The sequence below is a fragment of the Salvia hispanica genome, chromosome 1 (genome assembly GCF_023119035.1).
Source record: "Salvia hispanica cultivar TCC Black 2014 chromosome 1, UniMelb_Shisp_WGS_1.0, whole genome shotgun sequence".
Classification (NCBI taxonomy): Eukaryota; Viridiplantae; Streptophyta; class Magnoliopsida; order Lamiales; family Lamiaceae; genus Salvia; species Salvia hispanica.
The window spans coordinates 18,030,547-18,049,105 of NC_062965.1; the positions used below are offsets into that span (position 1 = coordinate 18,030,547).

At 44.0% G+C, this 18,559-nt stretch overlaps 2 protein-coding genes and 1 pseudogene across 2 annotated transcripts; 2 read left to right on the forward strand and 1 right to left on the reverse strand.

Moving 5' to 3' along the window:
* The first annotated feature begins 729 nt into the window (after window positions 1–729).
* Window positions 730–8,135, forward strand: LOC125188923 (polyphenol oxidase I, chloroplastic-like). The gene is made up of 3 exons (XM_048086027.1): window positions 730–1,075; window positions 6,227–6,596; window positions 7,022–8,135. The coding sequence occupies exons 1-3, from the start codon at window positions 730–732 to the stop codon at window positions 8,133–8,135; spliced, it is 1,830 nt and encodes a 609-aa protein (XP_047941984.1).
* A 490-nt stretch (window positions 8,136–8,625) lies between these two features.
* Window positions 8,626–10,944, reverse strand: LOC125188933 (annotated as a pseudogene).
* A 4,386-nt stretch (window positions 10,945–15,330) lies between these two features.
* LOC125202289 (cationic amino acid transporter 8, vacuolar) lies at window positions 15,331–17,483 on the forward strand. The gene has a single exon (XM_048100666.1). The coding sequence runs from the start codon at window positions 15,518–15,520 to the stop codon at window positions 17,297–17,299; it is 1,782 nt and encodes a 593-aa protein (XP_047956623.1). The 5' UTR covers window positions 15,331–15,517; the 3' UTR covers window positions 17,300–17,483.
* The last annotated feature ends 1,076 nt before the right edge of the window (window positions 17,484–18,559 follow it).

Consider the following 18,559-nt stretch of genomic DNA (forward strand, 5'->3'; position numbering starts at 1 on the left):
ATAAAATAAATCTTGCTAATAAGAAGAAGGCGCGAATCATGGAAAATTTAAAACTGTCAAAATATACAATTCCATTTGATATATGTATTTGGCGGGCGATATTTGTATATACATTGGCTCAAAGTTCTGAGAGGTAAAGGCCATTTAATTATATTAAAAATTAAACAAAGCACAAATCAAGGGGATAAACTGTTGACGACACGAGCCTTAGGAAATCACCACGCCCAAGGCAGCCCGAGCCTCGCCCACGGTATACCAGTGATGCCCCGAGTCGCTACTCATATGTTTAGCCAATGGAATAGTATTTATCATTATTTATAATAAAATAATTTTTTTATTATTAAGTCGAACATAATTATAAGCTCATTTCTTGTTTATCATGTTTTTTTTTTTTTATTCGAATCGCAAAAGAGAGTACAACTTCATAGACCTTTAAATCTTTCGAATTGAAATATAAGAGCTTCAAAAGTTGTATGGATTGGTCCAAATAGAAATATAGATTTATAAGTACTGACAAATCGAAGAAAGGTTAAATTATGCAATTGATTCGCTGGTCCAAAAATGTTATTAATTAGCATCAGAAACGATGCTGTCTGGGTTACATTAAATTAAATATTGTATGATTAACTAGATCAGTTTAATTAAACATAGATTGGCTAGCTAGGTCTTTGGAAATACTAGTATAAATAGACATGCATTCTCTCCAAATAAATCATCAAATATCAAACCATGGCTTCTCTTCAATCCTCCTTCGCGGTTCTCTACACCACCCCTAAACCCCGCAATTCCGCCTTCATGAAACCCTCGAGGGCGAGGGTTTCATGCAACGGTGGCGAGAGCGGGGGCGGCCGTCTAGACCGCAGAAACATGCTCTTTGGGCTTGGCGGTCTGTACGGCGCAAGCAGCCTCGTCGGTGGCCGTAAAGCCGAGGCCGACCCGCTCCAACCTCCTGATATAAGCTTTTGCGACCACGAAGGCACAACTACTACTGTAAGCGGCAGGGTGGTTCATCTCGACACCGACTGCTGCCCGCCTGATAGGAGTGAAAGGCCAATGGAAGTGATGAGCACGAGGAGTGCTCTCGCTGCTGCAGCTAAATATACCAACTAACACCACAGATTGTAAATGCAGAACAAGAGAGAACGAGCAATTTTTATTGATAGGAAAATAAGGAAATGATAATCCTCCGCAGAGGCCTACGACCAAGTCGTCCAAAACAATTGATCTCTCCAAGATATTCTGGACTCCCTAGTTTACAATTATTTATACTGAATAATAGAAACTACTAGAATGCATAAAAATAGGAATCCCAATATTTGCTCGATCTACTCCTTTCCAGCGCCTACTTCCAGATTTTTCTCCTTTGAACCAACTGCCTCCCTACTTCCTCGGCGGCTGTATACCTTCCAGCCGTTGACCGTATCAACTGCCCCGGTCGTCGAAACAGCCTTGTCCGCAAGGCTGAAAAATGGAAACTGGCCTCTAACATCCGCCACATCCATCCAAGTGGCTTCATCATCCTCTAATCCGTACCATTTAATGAGGACCTAGTCGACAGTTTCTCCATCCCGTGAGTCAGTACGCCTTGCTAGCACCTTGTCGGGAATGAATGGAGGGTCAGCATTGACGAGGCCGTCAGGGAGCGTTGCCTCTACTGGTGCATTCCCAATGGCACGTTTGAGGAGCGAAACGTGGAACACCGGGTGGATGCGGGTCGAGTCGGGAAGCTGCAGGCGATAAGCCGTCGCACCAATGCGAGCTTCGACCCGAAATGGCCCAAAGAAACGAGGTGCCAACTTCCTGTTGCGGGCAGTGAAAAGTGAGGATTGACGGTGGGGCCGGAACCTCAGATAGACCATGTCGCCCACACTGAATTCGACGTCCCGGCGCTGCTTGTTTGCGGCCACTGTCATTCGCTCCTGGGCCCGCCCTAAATGATGGCGCAGCAGCTCCAACACCTCATCGCGAGAGCGAAGAGTGTCTAGAACGGACTGTGCCCGAATCTCTCCTGGAAGAAAGGCGTGCAAGGTGGGTGGAGGGCGACCGTAGACCACCTCGAACGGGGTCATGCCCGAAGCTGAGTGGGCGCTTGTGTTGTAGCAGTATTCCGCCCACGCTAGCCATTTGTTCCACTGCTTCGGCCGGTCAGATGAAAAGCAGCGCAGGTACGTCTGCAAGCACCGGTTTAACACCTCCGTCTGGCCATCCGTTTCGGGATAATAGGCGGAACTCATCTTAAGCTTAGTTCCTGTGGCACGAAACAACTCCTTCCAAAAAGCGCTGAGGAAGATAGGGTCGCGATCCGACACGATCGACCTAGGAATTCCATGAAGGCGAACCACCTCGCTTGTGAATAGTTCCGCCACCTGCCGGGCCGTGAAGGGGTGTCTAAGGCCGATGAAGTGAGCGTATTTAGAAAGGCGGTCGACGATGACGAAAATGCAGTGCTCTCGGCAGCCCTGAAACAAAATCCATGCTGATATCCTCCCAAATCCGATCCGGAATCGGCAAGGGCTGCAGGAGACCGGCTGGAGATTTGGTCTCGGTCTTATGCCTCTGACACGTCGCGCATGCTGCGATGAAATTTGTGACTTGCTTAATCATACCGGGCCAATAGACGTTCGAGGCAATCCGGCGATATGTACGGTAAGCTCCCGAGTGTCCCCCCGTAGGTGTAACATGGAATTCAGCAAGTAACTTTGGTATCCAAGGAGAACGGGTGGGACCACTATCCTTCCTTTGTAGAACAGAGTACCGTGGACCAGCTCGTAATGAGGGGAAGTTGGCTGGCCGGCTTCCAAGGCAGCTTTGATCTTAGCGAGGGCTGGATCGGTAGGCAGCGTCGCCTGGATTGTTGACCACTCTGGCCATGATGGGATCGAGATGGCCGAGAGTTCCAACGCCTCCTCGTCTCGACGAGAGAGCGCGTCGGCTGCCTTATTCAATTTGCCTTCCTTGTATACTATGGTGAAGTCGTAGCCTAATAGCTTTGCTGCCCAATTTTGTTGCGCTGGAGTAGCTAAAGGGTGGGCTAGTAGTTGGCGCAGACTACGCTGATCCGTGTGAACGACGAAGCGGCGACCCAACAAGTAAGGGCGCCAATGATGGATGGCAAGGACGAGGGCCATGAGTTCCTTCTCGTAGGCTGATTTGACTAACCAACGAGCGGATAAAGTCTTGCTGAAATAGGTCACCGGTTGACGCTCTTGCATTAAAACTGCCCCAAGACCCCGGCCCGAGGCGTCACACTCAATCACAAACTCCTTAGTGAAATCTGGCATCCGGAGGAGAGGTGCCGATGTCAACGCTGATTTGAGAGAGTCGAAGGCGGAGGCCGCTGCCTTCGGCCAAGTCCAGGCTGTTTTGGGTTGAGGTGCCAGGCTTCCTCAGGAGTTCCGTCAGTGGGGCTGCAATCTTGCCGTAGTCTCGGATAAAACGACGGTAGTATCCTGTTAGCCCAAGGAACCCCCGAACACTCTTTAAGGATGTCGGAGTTGGCCAGCGGAGGACTGCCGAGATCTTGGCAGGGTCCATTTTAACTCCTTCAAAGGACACGATGTGGCCAAGATACTCAACGTTGTCTCGACCTAGAAGACACTTCTTTGCGTTGGCGACGAGGGCATGGTCATGCAGGGTCCCGAAAACCTGGCGGAGGTGGCGCATATGATCTGCCCATGTCGCGCTATAGACGAGGATGTCGTCAAAAAACACCAAGACAAATTTTCGAAGTGCTGGTCGGAAGATGTCGTTCATCAGACTCTGGAATGTTGTCGGAGCGTTGGTGAGGCCGAACGGCATAACCAGGAATTCGTAATGGCCGGAGTGGGTGCGAAAAGCCGTTTTAGGCACGTCGTTGGTCGCCACCCTAATCTGGTGGTATCCAGCTTTTAGGTCGATTTTGCTGAACCACTTGGCCCCATGTAATTCGTCAAGTAATTCCTGTATCACCGGAATAGGATACTTGTCAGGTACCGTCCGTTTGTTGAGTTCCCTGTAGTCCACGCAAAACCTCCAAGAACCATCTTTCTTGCGAACGAGGAGGACCGGGCTAGAGAAAGGCTAGTGCTTGGCTGAATCACCCCGGAACTCAGCATCTCGGCGACGAGCTTCTCCATTTCATCTTTCTGCAAGTGATTGTACCGATACGGGCGAACAGAAACAGGGTTAGTACCTGGAAGGAGGGGTATCTGGTGGTCAATGCGGCGGCGGGGAGGTAGTCCTGCGGGCTCCCGTGTGACTGCCGGAAATTTCTCAACCAATTTCAGCAGTTGCGACCGAGCTGCCGAGGATAGGGCCTTGCTGATCCCAAAAGGCTCCGCCACAACCTCCTTCTCAATTGCATGGAGGACCCAACAGCAGTCCCCTTCCTCGAGGCAACGGAGGTCTTGGGTGGAGCAAGCCCGGCGCATGAGTGATGGATCACCCCTGAGCGAGATGGGGCGTCCGTTGATTGCGAAATCCATGGACGACCGCTGCCAATTTGCCATAACGTAACCGAGGGAGGCCAGCCATGAGACACCCATAATTACGTCAATGTTCCGGAGGGGACAGACGTAGCAGGACACCACAAACTCCTCATTCTCCAATGTCAGTGGCACGCCCCTGCAAATCCCCGCTGCGCGACGTGTGGTACCATCCCCCAGCACCACTGAGTAGGGTGATGTGGGCGTAACTGGCAGCTGGAGCCGTTGGGCGCATAATTCTGATATAAAACAGTAGTTTGCGCCGCTATCGACCATCACCTTAACCTGTTGAGATGCGATTTTCCCAAATAGCTTCATTGTGTTCGTCGTGTCTAGGCCGTTCAAGGATAGAGCAGATAGCTGGGGTTCAACCTCTGTCTCCAACACTTTGATTCCTCGAGCTCAGAGTCGGTGGGCGTTTCTTCCTCCTCATCGCAAATCAGAACGTTGAGAGTCCTAGGGGGACATCTATGGGCTGGGCCGAACTTCAGGCCGCACTTGACACAGGTACCTGCTGCGATGTGCCGCCTATATTCCTCCGGAGATACGTTCCGGAAGCGTTTGGATACCGGCTTTGAAGAGCCAGATGAGTGAGAGGGGTTTTGTGAGTAGCCCTTTGAGAAAGAGCGAGTCGATTGGGCTGTGTATGTGTGCGCCTGGGAGGATGATTGAGAAGGCGCTGAACGCGGGGGCTGAGTGGACGCCATCGTGTCGATGTCTAGCGCTAACTCGACCGCATCTTCATAAGTAGTGATTTTAGCGGCCTTCATTTGTAGACGGACCTCAGGTCGAAGTGCTGCCATAAAAAATCCCAAGTATTGCTGACACGAGATGTCCGGAACCTGTGCGAGGCGCGCCTCAAAAGCAGCCACGAAATCTGTCAGAGAACCAGTGTGGCGGACTGCAGCGAATGCTTCATATTCATTCAATGCCCCATTGCCTCCAAAGCGTTTCATCAACTCCCTTGCAAACCGAGCCCACGGCAGATCCGGAACTCGTTGTCGCAACAACTGGTACCAAGGGAGGGCAGCGCCTGCCAGAGCTACCATTGCGATGCCTACCCGGTCCTCGGAGGGGGTTTCCGAGATCAGAAAACATTGCTCCGCCCGTGCGAGCCATGCGAGGGCGTCCGGACCATCAAAAGTTGGCATGGGTGACGCCGAAACACCGCCCGCGGATGCCGACTTTGGCCCCCGATTCATTGAGGTGGATGCGTCCTCATGTCCGGCAGTCCCCTTAAGTTTGAGTGAAGCGAAACCCTCGCGCATCTCCTGAAGCATGGCGGTCAGTTCTGATCGTACCTCCGTCACTTGGTCATCGGTGCGGCGGAATTGGGCATTCAGTTCCTTCACCGCCGCATCCAACAAGAGCCTACCATGTTCCAAATCCTCCGTAGCCTTCTCCAATTCGTCCAGTCGCGTGTCCGATCGAGAGTTCACCATTGTTCACCGCACCAATTGATAGGAGTGAAAGGCCAATGGAAGTGATGAGCACGAGGAGTGCTCTCGCTGCTGCAGCTAAATATACCAACTAACACCACAGATTGTAAATGCAGAACAAGAGAGAACGAGCAATTTTTATTGGTAGGAAAATAAGGAAATGATAATCCTCCGCAGAGGCCTACGACCAAGTCGTCCAAAACAATTGATCTCTCCAAGATACTCTGGACTCCCTAGTTTACAATTATTTATACTGAATAATAGAAACTACTAGAATGCATAAAAATAGGAATCCCAATATTTGCTCGATCTACTCCTTTCCAGCGCCTACTTCCAGATTTTTCTCCTTTGAACCAACTGCCTCCCTACTTCCTCGGCGGCTGTATACCTTCCAGCCGTTGACCGTATCACCGCCCTTCACCGATAAGGTCGAAGAACACATGTTCCCGTTGATTCCGGAGACACCACGGGTTAGGCCCGCGGCTCACAGGATGACGCCTGAATACTTAGCCAAGTACAAGCTAGCCATCCAGAAGATGAAGGAGCTGGACACCACGGACCCTGACGATCCGCGCGGGTTCACACAGCAAGCCAACGTCCACTGCGCTTACTGCAATGGCCCCTATGATCAAGTCGGCTTCCCCAACCTCGATATCCAGGTTCACAACTCCTGGATATTCTTCCCTTTCCACAGGTAAATCCATAGGGTTCCATCCTAAAACAAATACTCCCTCTGTCCACGATTATTTGACACCACTACTTTTGGTAGTGGACTTCGTATTCTATTAACTTATCACACTTACATTTTATTACTCTCATTGTCCCACCATAAGAGTCACATTTCACTTTTACCATAAATGATAAATAAGCCTCACATTCCACTAACCACTTCACTCCCATTCTGTTATAAAATCAATATAAAAAAGTGGACCCCATTTTCCACAACCCACTATTCTTTGAATTTCTTAGCCTACACCAAATGTAACTACTATTGTGGGACGGAGGGAGTACTACAAAACTAATACTCTATATATAAAACTATAACTCACATTCCACTAACTTTTTCAACACACTTTCCACTATATTTCTTATAGTTGTCTATGTTTTTTGTTGAAATAGGTGGTACCTGTATTTCTTCGAGAGAATCTGTGGTGAACTCATCGGAGATCCCACCTTCGCCCTGCCCTACTGGAACTGGGACCACCCCGATGGCATGTACATGCCCAAACCCTTCACCGAGGCCTACTCGCCCCTCTACGACTGCAACCGCAACCAAACGCATTGGGGAGACGCCCTTGTCGACCTTTACCTCTTTGATGAAGGAGCGAGTGTCGATGCTAATCTTAACCAAATGCAACAGGAAATGATTGTTCAAGGTGACACCGCCCTCAACTTCATGGGCACACCGTACAGGGCCGGAGATCCGCCACACGGAGTTCCCCTTGGCGGGACATCCGAGCGCGGATCCCACATTGCCCTCCATGTCTGGACCGGAAACCCCCAAAATCCTTTCCACGAAAACATGGGGAACTTCTACTCTTCAGGAAGGGACCCCCTTTTCTACTGCCATCACGCAAACGTTGACAGAATGTGGACCATCCGGAACGACCTCCACCCCACAGTACCGTCCATCGATGATCCCGATTTCCTAAACGCGGCCTTCTTGTTCTACAACGAGAAGAAGAAACTTGTCAAAGTCAAAGTCAGCGACTGCTTAAACTATAAAAACATGGGATACGAGTATGAAGCCAGCGATATTAGCCCATGGCTCAACTACGTGCCACCTCGGAGAGAAATCCCGGCAAATGTCCAAGAACTCGCGAAAACGGCGCAGGCTACAAAACAAGCTTTCCCTGCCACTCTCGCCGAGACTATAAGGGTTGATGTTGCCAAACCATCTAAAGGGAAGGCCGACGAGGTGCTCGTGATCGAGGGCATTGTCACCTACAGCAACGACGAGCTCATTGGGTTCGATGTCTACGTCAATGATGACGAAAACAGTAAGGATGGCCCTGTTAGTCCAGAGAGAGCCGGAGGCTTCACGCAGATACCACACAGGTCAAGGACTGCTGAGGCCCCCAGCGACCTCAGAATCGTCTTGACGGAACTCTACAAGAACATTAATATTGCGGATGATGATGACATTGTAGTCGTCACTGTCGTTTCCCGCTACAATGGTGGCGCTGTTACCATTGGTGGGATTAAGATCCTTCCCCGTGTTCCTGCCGCTTAGGCCATTCGCCGATCTTTCCCAGTTTGTGCTTTTGCTTTGTGATCAATCACCCTTTGTTGTTTGAAGTTGAATGTTTCCAATAACAGCGCATTTTTGGCGCTGCTTTCTTTGTATTTTCCATGTACCAGGGTGCTTAATGAAGAATCATTTCCTTTAGTTAATACATGTCTTTCTATTATCTGTTACTATTATGATTGTTGGGGAGTTGTACGAATTTTGCGGAAGAAAGAGCAAACCCGAGTTGAGGTGCTAACGGAGTCAACTTTGCCGTGGCTGGTTCCACCGTGTTGCGTTGGCTGCTCATATGTAACGAATCCGGTGACGGAAGTATTTATAGATCTCGGACCCTGCTGGATTTGACTGGGGAAATAATCAATAAAGAAAATCCGAGAAGGTTTAATTAACCCTAATTATAATAAGTTCGAAATTACACCAAAAATATTATAAAAACAAATACTCTCTCCATCCCTGTCCCACTCATAGATCGTGACTAATGGATTCTCGAGCTTCTAGATCTGGTTTTTGGTTTAATCGGCTGCGGAGATGAAGATGGAGGAGGAGCTGTGGATTCTAGTGATTGTTCCTGCTCCGGTTGTTGGAGGTGGCCAAGAATTTCCATGGCATATTCGAGGAGATTGAGCTGTGGAGGGACAGTGAAGCCGTTGGAGAGGAGGAAGGCTTCGAGGGAGGAGATGGTGTCGTGGTGGACGACGCCGCCGTTGTGTCGGATGGTTTGCATAATGTCGAGGGCAGAGCTGTTGTCAAGGCCGGAGGTGGGCTCGTCGAGGAGGAGGATGGCGGGATCTTCGTGCAGGACGCTGAGGCCGATGGAGAGAAGACGAGAGAAAGTGATTATTTTTTCTATTTTATTTTAATTTAATAAATCATGGATTAATATTTTAATTCAGTCAAAATTACACTTAATCGTCTGTTGACCGTCAGTTTTTTACGGAACCATAAAAAAATGACCACTCCAGCGACGATTTAATTTGTTTAGGAGTCGGTTTTCAAAAAGTAAATGTCATGGACTAACTTCGTATTTTAGCTATATGTTTAAGACCAAAAATGGACTTATGTCTTAGTTTTACAATAAAATGTGAGTAAATGAATTAGTGTAACGAGGGATCCACTACCCAAAATGATGAAAGTGGAATATGATATACTTTGTGGCACGGACAGAAACGAAAATAAGCGACGAACTTTTTGGGACATATGAGTGTGACAGACTGCACACATATTAAATTATTCCATATCTTAAGAGGCTCGACATTGAGAAATTAGTCTAATATTTACTGCGCATCAGCAAGAATGTTAGTCTAATGATGAGAGACTACTTGTTATGCGTTCAACTACTTTTAGTTCAGCAATTCTTTAAGTATGTTTGTAGTACTTTTCAGGGAGCAAAATGACACATTCTACCCCCAATAGCATATGTTTATAGGAGCAAATGTTCTTTTACCTTTGAATTTATTTACTTTCATCTTTTATATTGTACATTTAATTAGTTTATAGCTCATTTGTCACACCATAATCTCAATTTATCATTTCAATCAAAATTCAATCACATAACCGTTAAATACTACTCCAAACGAAGCTACAATCTTGCAATAATTGTAATTTTAGGGATAATAATTAAACATGTTGTCTGAACATCATACTCGAAGGCTGGATTCTGAGGGGAGGCACTGTCTGTGACCAACATCCTAGTCTGATCAGGGTTCCCAAACAACCCCGACTCAGACTTCTTAAACGCCCTATCCGTGCCACCGCGCATCATCAACATTCTAGGATGAGGCATCAGAGCGCCAGAGACATCACCCCACCAGTCCGGGTTTCTAACGTACCACTCCACCGTCCTCCTCAATCCGTCCTCCCAAGCGGTCCTCTCAGCCCACCCCAAACCCCTCAGCTTCTCGTTGTCAAGGAAATACCTCTGATCATTGTACGGCCTATTCTCCACGAACAGAACGCACTTTTGAGCATCCTTGTTAAACATCTTGCATATATCTCGTGCAACGTCGATAACCCTTCTCTCCCACTTCGTCCCAATGTTGTACACATGCCCGATTTCTCCTCTACGGAGCACCACCTCAAAAGCATCCGCAACATCCTCACAATACAGATAACTGCGCAAATTAGAGCCGTCGCCATGGATAGGCAGAGGCTCCCCCCTCAATGCCAAAAGGATGAACTTGGGAATCAACTTCTTGGGGAACTGGCTCGGGCCATAGACATTGTTCCCACAAGTCGTGATCACAGGCAATCCGTAACATCTACCGTACGCCATGACAAGCATCTCCGCCCCTGCCTTGGTGGCAGAGTAAGGGTTCGTGGGGAGCATCCGAGCCGCCTCGTCCTTGCCAACGGCAGCGCCCTCGTCCGTCTCCCAATACACCTCGTCAGTGCTGACGTGGATGAACCTCCTTATCCCCCTGGAGGCCCTGCAGGCCTCCAGGAGGACGTGAGTGGCGCAGACGTTGCTCTTGGTGAAGTCAAAGCTGTTTCCGAACGAATTGTCGATGTGAGTCAGGGCAGCAAAGTGCATGACTGTGTCGATGTTCTAAGCGACGACAAGGCGGTTCACGAGGCTAGCATCACCGGTGTCGCCCTTGACAAACTTGAAGTTGGGAGAGGAGTAATTGGATGGGTGTAGATTTTTCAGATTGGAGCAGTAATCGAGTTTGTCGAGAACGATGATGTTGTATTCGGGATGGTTTCGTACGAGCCTATTCGCAACGTGCGATGCAACAAATCCAGCGGCCCCGGTGATGAGGATGTTTTTGGGAGTAAACGTCGACGTTTTTTTCATTCTGCAGCAAATTAAAGTGCACAAATCAACCTGAAATCTAAATGTTCACTTAAGCCATAGACGAAATCAAGCTTAGTTAGGATTAAGCATGGTTAAATTACATGATTTTGATTCGAAATCGAACACAACGAAGCAAAGACAATGAATTCTCAAACAGATCTAGCTAGCAAAATGGATCGGAAATGAAGCAAATGAGATCATGGAAAGCAAAACATACATATTGGAGTTGCTCGGATCAGATTCTGTGGAATGAGAAAAGAATAAAAACAATCAAAAAATGTCCTCGAAAACAAGAGGAAATGGTTTAGAGCAAGAAGAAAATGTTGAGTATTTATCTTTGGGCCACCACTATTTATTCACAGGATCTCGGCGGATTTGTGCAAATTATCTTTTCCTTCTTTTTGTTTGTTTAATTTTAGAAAGGAAGTAATCTATCTATCTATCTATACATATATAAAAGGCGAGTTTTGGCCTTACTTTTAAATATTTATAAATTTTGGGTATAAATTTAAATAACTACAAATTTTGGGGGAAATTCATGATTATCATTGCAGTTACAAGTTCATGATTATCATTTCAGTTACAATCATAAATGTTAATATGGTGTAGACTCTATCATTAAAATACAAGGTTATAATTCATAGTAGGAGTTACGTATATTTAAAGAATTACCATCATTACAAATTAAATACACAAAAGTCATAAGTTTATTGGACGTGAAAGTTTTATTTTATACTATTCCATATTTTATACTCCCTCCGTCCACGAAAATTTATCCCAGTTTTCCATTTCCGTCCGTCCCCCAAAATTTGTCCCATTTCACTTTTACCATTTTTGGTAGTGGGCCCCATATTCCACTAACTCATTCCTACTCATATTTTATTATAAAACTAATACTTTAAAAGTAGGACCCACAATCCACTAATTTTTTCAACTCACTTTTCATTACATTTCTTAAAACCCGTGCCCGGTCAAACCGGGACGAATTTTCGTGGACGGAGGGAGTAGTATACTATTAAGTACCCCTTCCCACAAAGATAGTCTCACTTTGACCAGGCACGGGTTTTAAGAAATATAATGTAAAGTGAGTTGAAAAAGTTGGTGGGATGTGGATCCTACTTTTAAAGTATTAGTTTTATAATAAAATGTGAGTAAGAATGAGTTGGTGGAATATGGGGTCCACTTCCAAAAATGGTAAAAGTGAAATAAGACAAATTTTGTGGGACGGACGAAAATGAAAAAATGGAACAATCTTTGTGGGACGAAGGAAGTAGTACATAATAAAGGTTTATTCGACAATTAACATTAAAAAGAATAGTAAATATTACATTGGATTTGTCACCATATTTAATTAATTCATAAACATGCACTCATCTACTTGAATGACTGAAAAAGTAGTGCTATATTGTAGATCGTTAAGGAAGGTTTATTAAGAATATTGACGGCCGCTACACTAATTCAAAAAATTTGTAAACATTTGTACACTAATTCAAAAAATTTGTAAACATTTGTAAAAGTAATAAAATAGTGATTGCAACTATGTAATACGACTCATATGAATATTTATATTATAATAATCCCAATAATTCATAGGAAACATAATTGATTGTTATTGCAATGTTTACGTTTATGATGATTTCTCAATATTTTATGTCTATAAATACGTAGCATTTTTAAGATTATAATTCACTTCTTCGTTCTTTCTTTGCATCACATTTTTTTTTTTTTTTTAGAAATAAGGAATTCACCTTCTTTAATGAGCTATAACGTAGCATTATTTTAGCATTCATTCAAGTATGGTGCGTGCATGTTTACGAATTAATTAAACATGGAGACAAATCCAATGTAATCTCATTGGAATGCATTTTCCCAGAGTGAATCTCCTACTCCACATTCCCTACTCCATCCCTAATACGCCTCTCACAACATAATAAAATAATCTTATAATATGTAAGTGATGGCTAAGTGTGATAGTATTATAAGATTATTTTATTATGTTGTGAGAGGTGTATTAGGGATGGAGTAGGAAATGTGGAGTAGGAGATCCATTCCGGCATTTTCCACGATCCCATCATGATGATCTAACACCTAGCAATACCAAATCAGTCATTAGAGTCCGGTGTGTGCATCCGGTGATGTAACGGCTCCAAAACTGTTTTTCATTAATAGACCCTAATCCGAAAGGTTGAAAATTTAGTCAATAAAATATTTACTATTCATTTAATTTATAAAAATGAATTGTATTCAAAGAGTCATATTCCAACCGAGAAGAATGCCAAAGAACACTAAATTTCTATAAATTTGACCATTTGGAGCAGTGAAATTCACTGACTCACCATGTTTCACATAGGTTTATATGGATAGAAACTCTCCATTTCGTAGGAACTATAAATATTGGTATTTGGTATCTAAAAATTTACTCACTTACTACTTTATTTTTCATGGATAGGCGTCTGTAGTTCCAGTTGCTCGAGTTCTTGCAAGAGGAAGGGTCGTATCTTAAGAGAAGAGTGAGCTTCTCAACCATACAAATTCTCTACCGAAATGAAGATATTCCTAAGGGTGTGTATTATTATTTTTTTGTGTTTGTAAAATATATCCGGCTCGAGTTCTCAACCATAAAAAGCAAGAACTATACACACACAATTTTTTTGGAGAACTGCGGTTCGAAACTGAATCCGCAGCCGAATCAAATGGACCGTGCATAGCACGGGTATGATACTAGTGAGTATAAAATGTAAGATGTGTGATGATCAATTTGACCTTACATAGGAGTATAATTTTATACTCCCTCCGTTCCAGAGTAATAGAACATTTCATTTTCTGCACTCATTTTGAAAAAAAGATACTTCCCTCCGTCCCGGATAATTCGGGTCACTTTGACCGAGCACGGGTTTTAAGAATTGTAATGAAAAGTGGGTTGAAAAAGTTAGTTAAATGTGGGTCCTACCTTTATAAATTAGTTTTATAATAAAATGTGAGTAGGAATGAGTTAGTGGAATATGGGGTCCACTACCAAAAATGGTAAAAGTGAAATGAGACAAATTATGTGGGACGGACCGAAATGGAAAACTGAGACGAATTATCCGAGACGGATGGATTATTAAATAGTAAAAGTGGAGAGTGAGTAAAGTAAGAGAGAGAATATCATAGATAAGAGTCTTATCTACATTATTTTCTCTCTTATTTTACTTTTTCTCCAATTTAACTATTTATAATTATTTTTTTTAAATGAATGTGCAAAACCGCAAAAGACCCCAAGTTATTTATTTTATGCTTTTAATTTAATTTTATTAAATTAATCAATGTGTACTGGTTGTTAGTATTATGTTTCATTGATTTATTTTATTGAATTTTATTTTTATTTAAAATACAAATAATAAGAATAATATTTGTAGAATAGCAATTAAAATTATACTGCTAAAAAAGTAATGATACAAAGATTTATACATATAATGTCTCACAAATTAAAATAAAATATTTGAAAAAAAGAATTAAGTATAGTGCATAACAAAATGTGATATTACTTACATTGTAATTTCATATTTTAAAATAATTTAAATATTATATTTTTTTAAACTAATAGTTACTTTATTTTATATTTTATATGTTTTTTATGTAATAGTTTCGACCCCACGAATTTTATTTTTTGGGTCCGTCATTGAGTGTGGCAGTATAACTGTGTAAGTTTTTTCCGTTTTTAAACAGAAAACGGAACACATTTTATGCTACAAACCAAAAGGAGGTGAAATTTATTTTGAGACAAAAGTCCTAGTATTATCTTTGTCCAAAATCAATAGTAATATATTTTTAGTATTTTTTTTATCCATAATCAATAGTCATATATTTTTATTTTTGATCTATCCATAAAAAAATAAAACGGTGAATCTTCAATTGGCGGGCGGAAGATGAGGATGACTATGAGAAGGCCATGGCGGATTTAAGGAGCTAAAGGGGCTTCTGATCATTCGAAGAGTCTAAACGTCCCACAATTTACTTTTAAATTTATATAATAGAAAAAGAAATTTTTTATTTAAAAATAAAATTAATATTATCTGTATCATAAAAATAATCTTCTTTTTCTATTTTGATTTGTCTCATATTATCACTGCATGCCAACTAGCTACGTGATGTCATTTTTGGATGTGATATTAGATCTAATTTCTTCTAAATTAGAATACTCATGTAGTGAAAATTTAAGATTCACCAAATTTCATGATTTTCTGATAATTTATCCTCGGTATTAATGTACATCTAAAACTCAATATTCTAAAAGAACCATAAATAAATATCTCCATATTCTCCTCAAATACCGGTTTTGCCCTTCTACCATATTTAATCGTTGAATATGATATCTAAAAGTTCTAAAAAAAACGTGAACATAATATAATTGGTTTAATATTTCATTAAAACTCCAGAAGAGAAAAAAAAAAGATTCATCTCAACAACTGAATCCTACTGATTTTCAATCCTCATTCATCCAAATCTGTAAATCCGTTTCCAAATTCCTCCGCAAAATCCACCAATCCCTCAATTCCTTCTCTGTATAAGAAATCTCAATCAATCTCCACAAATGGGATACACTAATCAAAATCAAAATCAAAATCTCGACGACCTAACCTCTCCCCTCACCATGACCCCCTCCGCCGCCGCCGGAGAAAAATCCTACTGGCGATTCAGCAAGCACGATTTCTTCCCGGAGCCTTCCTTCCAGAGCTCCTCTGCCTACCTCTCCGCCCTCTCCGCCACCCCGCGCCGCCTCCGCGACCGCCTCCTCGGCCGCGCCTCCGAATCCGACGAGCTCATCGAGGCGAAGAAGCAATCGGAGCACGAGATGAAGAAGTGCCTCACCTGGTGGGACCTGATCTGGCTCGGATTCGGCGCCGTCGTCGGCTCCGGCATCTTCAGCATCACCGGATTCGAGACGCGCGACACCGCCGGCCCCGCGATCGTCGCCTCCTACGCCGTCTCCGGCCTCTCCGCGCTCCTCTCCGTCTTCTGCTACACCGAATTCTCCGTCGAGATCCCCGTCGCCGGCGGATCCTTCTCCTTCCTCCGCATCGAATTAGGGGATTTTATAGCTTTCATCGCCGCCGGCAATATTTTGCTCGAAGGACTCGTCGGCGCCGCCGGATTAGGCCGATCCTGGTCTTCCTATCTCGCTAGCATCTTCAGTAATGACCCTGAATTCCTCCGATTTAGGGTTAATTCCTTCGCTGAGGGCTTCAATGTGCTAGATCCCCTTGCTGTGTTAATTCTCCTAATTGTGAACGGAATCGCCATGACCGGAACGAAGCATTCATCAATTTTAAACTGGATTAGCTCAATTTTCAGCGCTGCGGCGATTGTTTTCATCATCATCTTCGGATTCATTAATGGCAGCACCGACAATTTATCCCCCTTTCTCCCCTACGGCGCGGAGGGGGTTTTCACCGCGGCAGCCGTGGTCTACTGGTCCTACACCGGATTCGACATGGTGGCGAACATGGCAGAGGAGGTGAAGAAGCCGGCGAGGGATATCCCGATTGGATTAGTCGGATCCATGTCTTTAATCACGGTTGTTTACTGCTTGATGTCGCTTGTGTTGGTGATGATGGTGAAATACACGGATGTCGACCGGAACGCGCCTTACTCGGTCGTTTTCGACCAAATCGGGTTCAAATGGGCGAAGTATCTCGTCAGCATTGTCGCGTTGAAGGGGATGACGACGAGCTTGCTCGTCGGCTCAATGGGGCAAGCTCGTTACACCACTCAGATCGCGCGATCGCACATGATCCCGCCCTTTTTCGCCCTGATCCATCCAAAAACTGGCACCCCTATTTATGCCACACTCCTCACGACGTTGGTCAGCAGCACGCTCGCCCTGTTCACGAGCCTAGACGTGCTCTCGAGCGTGCTCTCGTTCAGCACGCTCTTCATCTTCATGCTCATGGCCGTGGCGTTGCTCGTGAGGCGGTACTATGTCAAGGATGTCACTCCAAGGCACGACGCGGTCAAATTTGGCGTGGCCTTGTTCGTTATCCTTGGCTCGTCTCTCGGGGTAACGCTCCTCTGGAGCTCGGGGGAGAGGGGTTTTGTGGGGTATGTTGTGTGTGGGGGTCTGTGGGCGGTGGGGACGGTTGGGATGGCGTTGACATCGCAGCATAGGAGCGCGAAGGTGTGGGGCGTGCCTCTCGTTCCGTGGCTCCCGTCTCTGTCGATTGCGATGAACATTTTCCTCATCGGGTCGCTCGGGGCGACGGCGATATGGCGGTTCTTGATATGTAGTGTGGTGATGGTGTTTTACTATGTGTTTGTGGCAGTTCATACTACTTATGATGTTGCTCATTTGGAGGAATGGATGAATAAGAGCTGAAAAAGGGTGAAGAAGATGGAGATGGGATTGTAGGTATTTTTATTGGTTTCAACTTTTGGGATTTGTAGATATTGGTGTTAAGATATTTATACTCATTTTTTGGTATGAATTGTTTCTGTTTTTGTATCATTTTCTCAAGTAATATCAAGAATATCAAATGTAGTAACTACTCTGTTTTCGTTCATTTTGAAGATAGTGATGCATTCAAATGCCATTTTCTTGGGTTAGATGTGTAGCGTGGCTTGTTTGTTGGGAACCCATGGTGTTCTCTCTCCCAATATAGCAAGTCGATCAGCAGAAATATAGCAATAAAGTGAGACAACGATTTTTACGTGGAAAACCTTTCGAAGCAAAAGGGAAAAACAACGGGACTTGAGAGTCTACTCAAAAGCTCCACTATAATATGTTTTTGCTACAAATCACCAAAACAGGGGCTGACTTCGACAACAGAAATTCCGACCTTGCTGTTCACGAATCAACAATCCCACCATACAAAATCAAGATCTTTAAATCGACTACCCACTGTCCAAATTTCAGCTCAATCAGACCACGGATGAATACCCGATCGAAGTCTCGAACAGAACTGCACCAAGCTGAAAATCTGCACTCACTTTCTTTCACAAATGGAATCTGCACTCACTTTCTTTCACAAATGGAGTTCCGTTGCCACTCTCAATCTCTCATTTCTGATTCTGAACTGATGATCACAACTGCTGACCCTCTCCCTCTTTTCTCTTCTCCACCGCTTCAATTTTGTGATTCACCCAAATCACAAATGTACTGTCAATCTCTAATTAAACACATACACTAATTAGTTTTAAGGCAAAAGAAATATGCCCAAATAGTTTGGGCAACTTGAGTTGGGCTCCCACATAATGGGACCAACCCAACATTGTTATCATTTCAATTATCAAATCACATCTTTTAATGTGAAAATCAAACACATAACAATCACATATGTTAATGTGAAAACAAACACGACCTTTGAAGAAAATCCTTAACCCAAAGAGGAATTTGACTTGTTGCATTTAAATCCAAACACAGTAATATAGGACATGATTATATTCTTGCTGACACCATATTATATTATCACTATCTATTAGTCCCTCCGTTAACCAACGAAAGTTACATTTCACTTTTATTATATTTAGCAAGTAGATTATATATTCCACTAACTTATTACACTCACATTTTATTAGAAAATTAATATATAAAAGTAGATCTCACATTCCATTAATTTTTCTACTCATTTTACAAAAT

Bases quoted from the DNA above. Each gene is read 5' to 3' on its own strand.
- LOC125188923 (XM_048086027.1), top strand. From the start codon at position 730: ATGGCTTCTCTTCAATCCTCCTTCGCGGTTCTCTACACCACCCCTAAA. The intron at 1,076-6,226 runs GTGCTCTCGCTG...ACTCCTTTCCAG, and splicing joins GGAAGTGATGAGCACGAGGA to CGCCTACTTCCAGATTTTTC. The intron at 6,597-7,021 runs GTAAATCCATAG...TTGTTGAAATAG, and splicing joins ATATTCTTCCCTTTCCACAG to GTGGTACCTGTATTTCTTCG.
- LOC125202289 (XM_048100666.1), top strand. From the start codon at position 15,518: ATGGGATACACTAATCAAAATCAAAATCAAAATCTCGACGACCTAACC.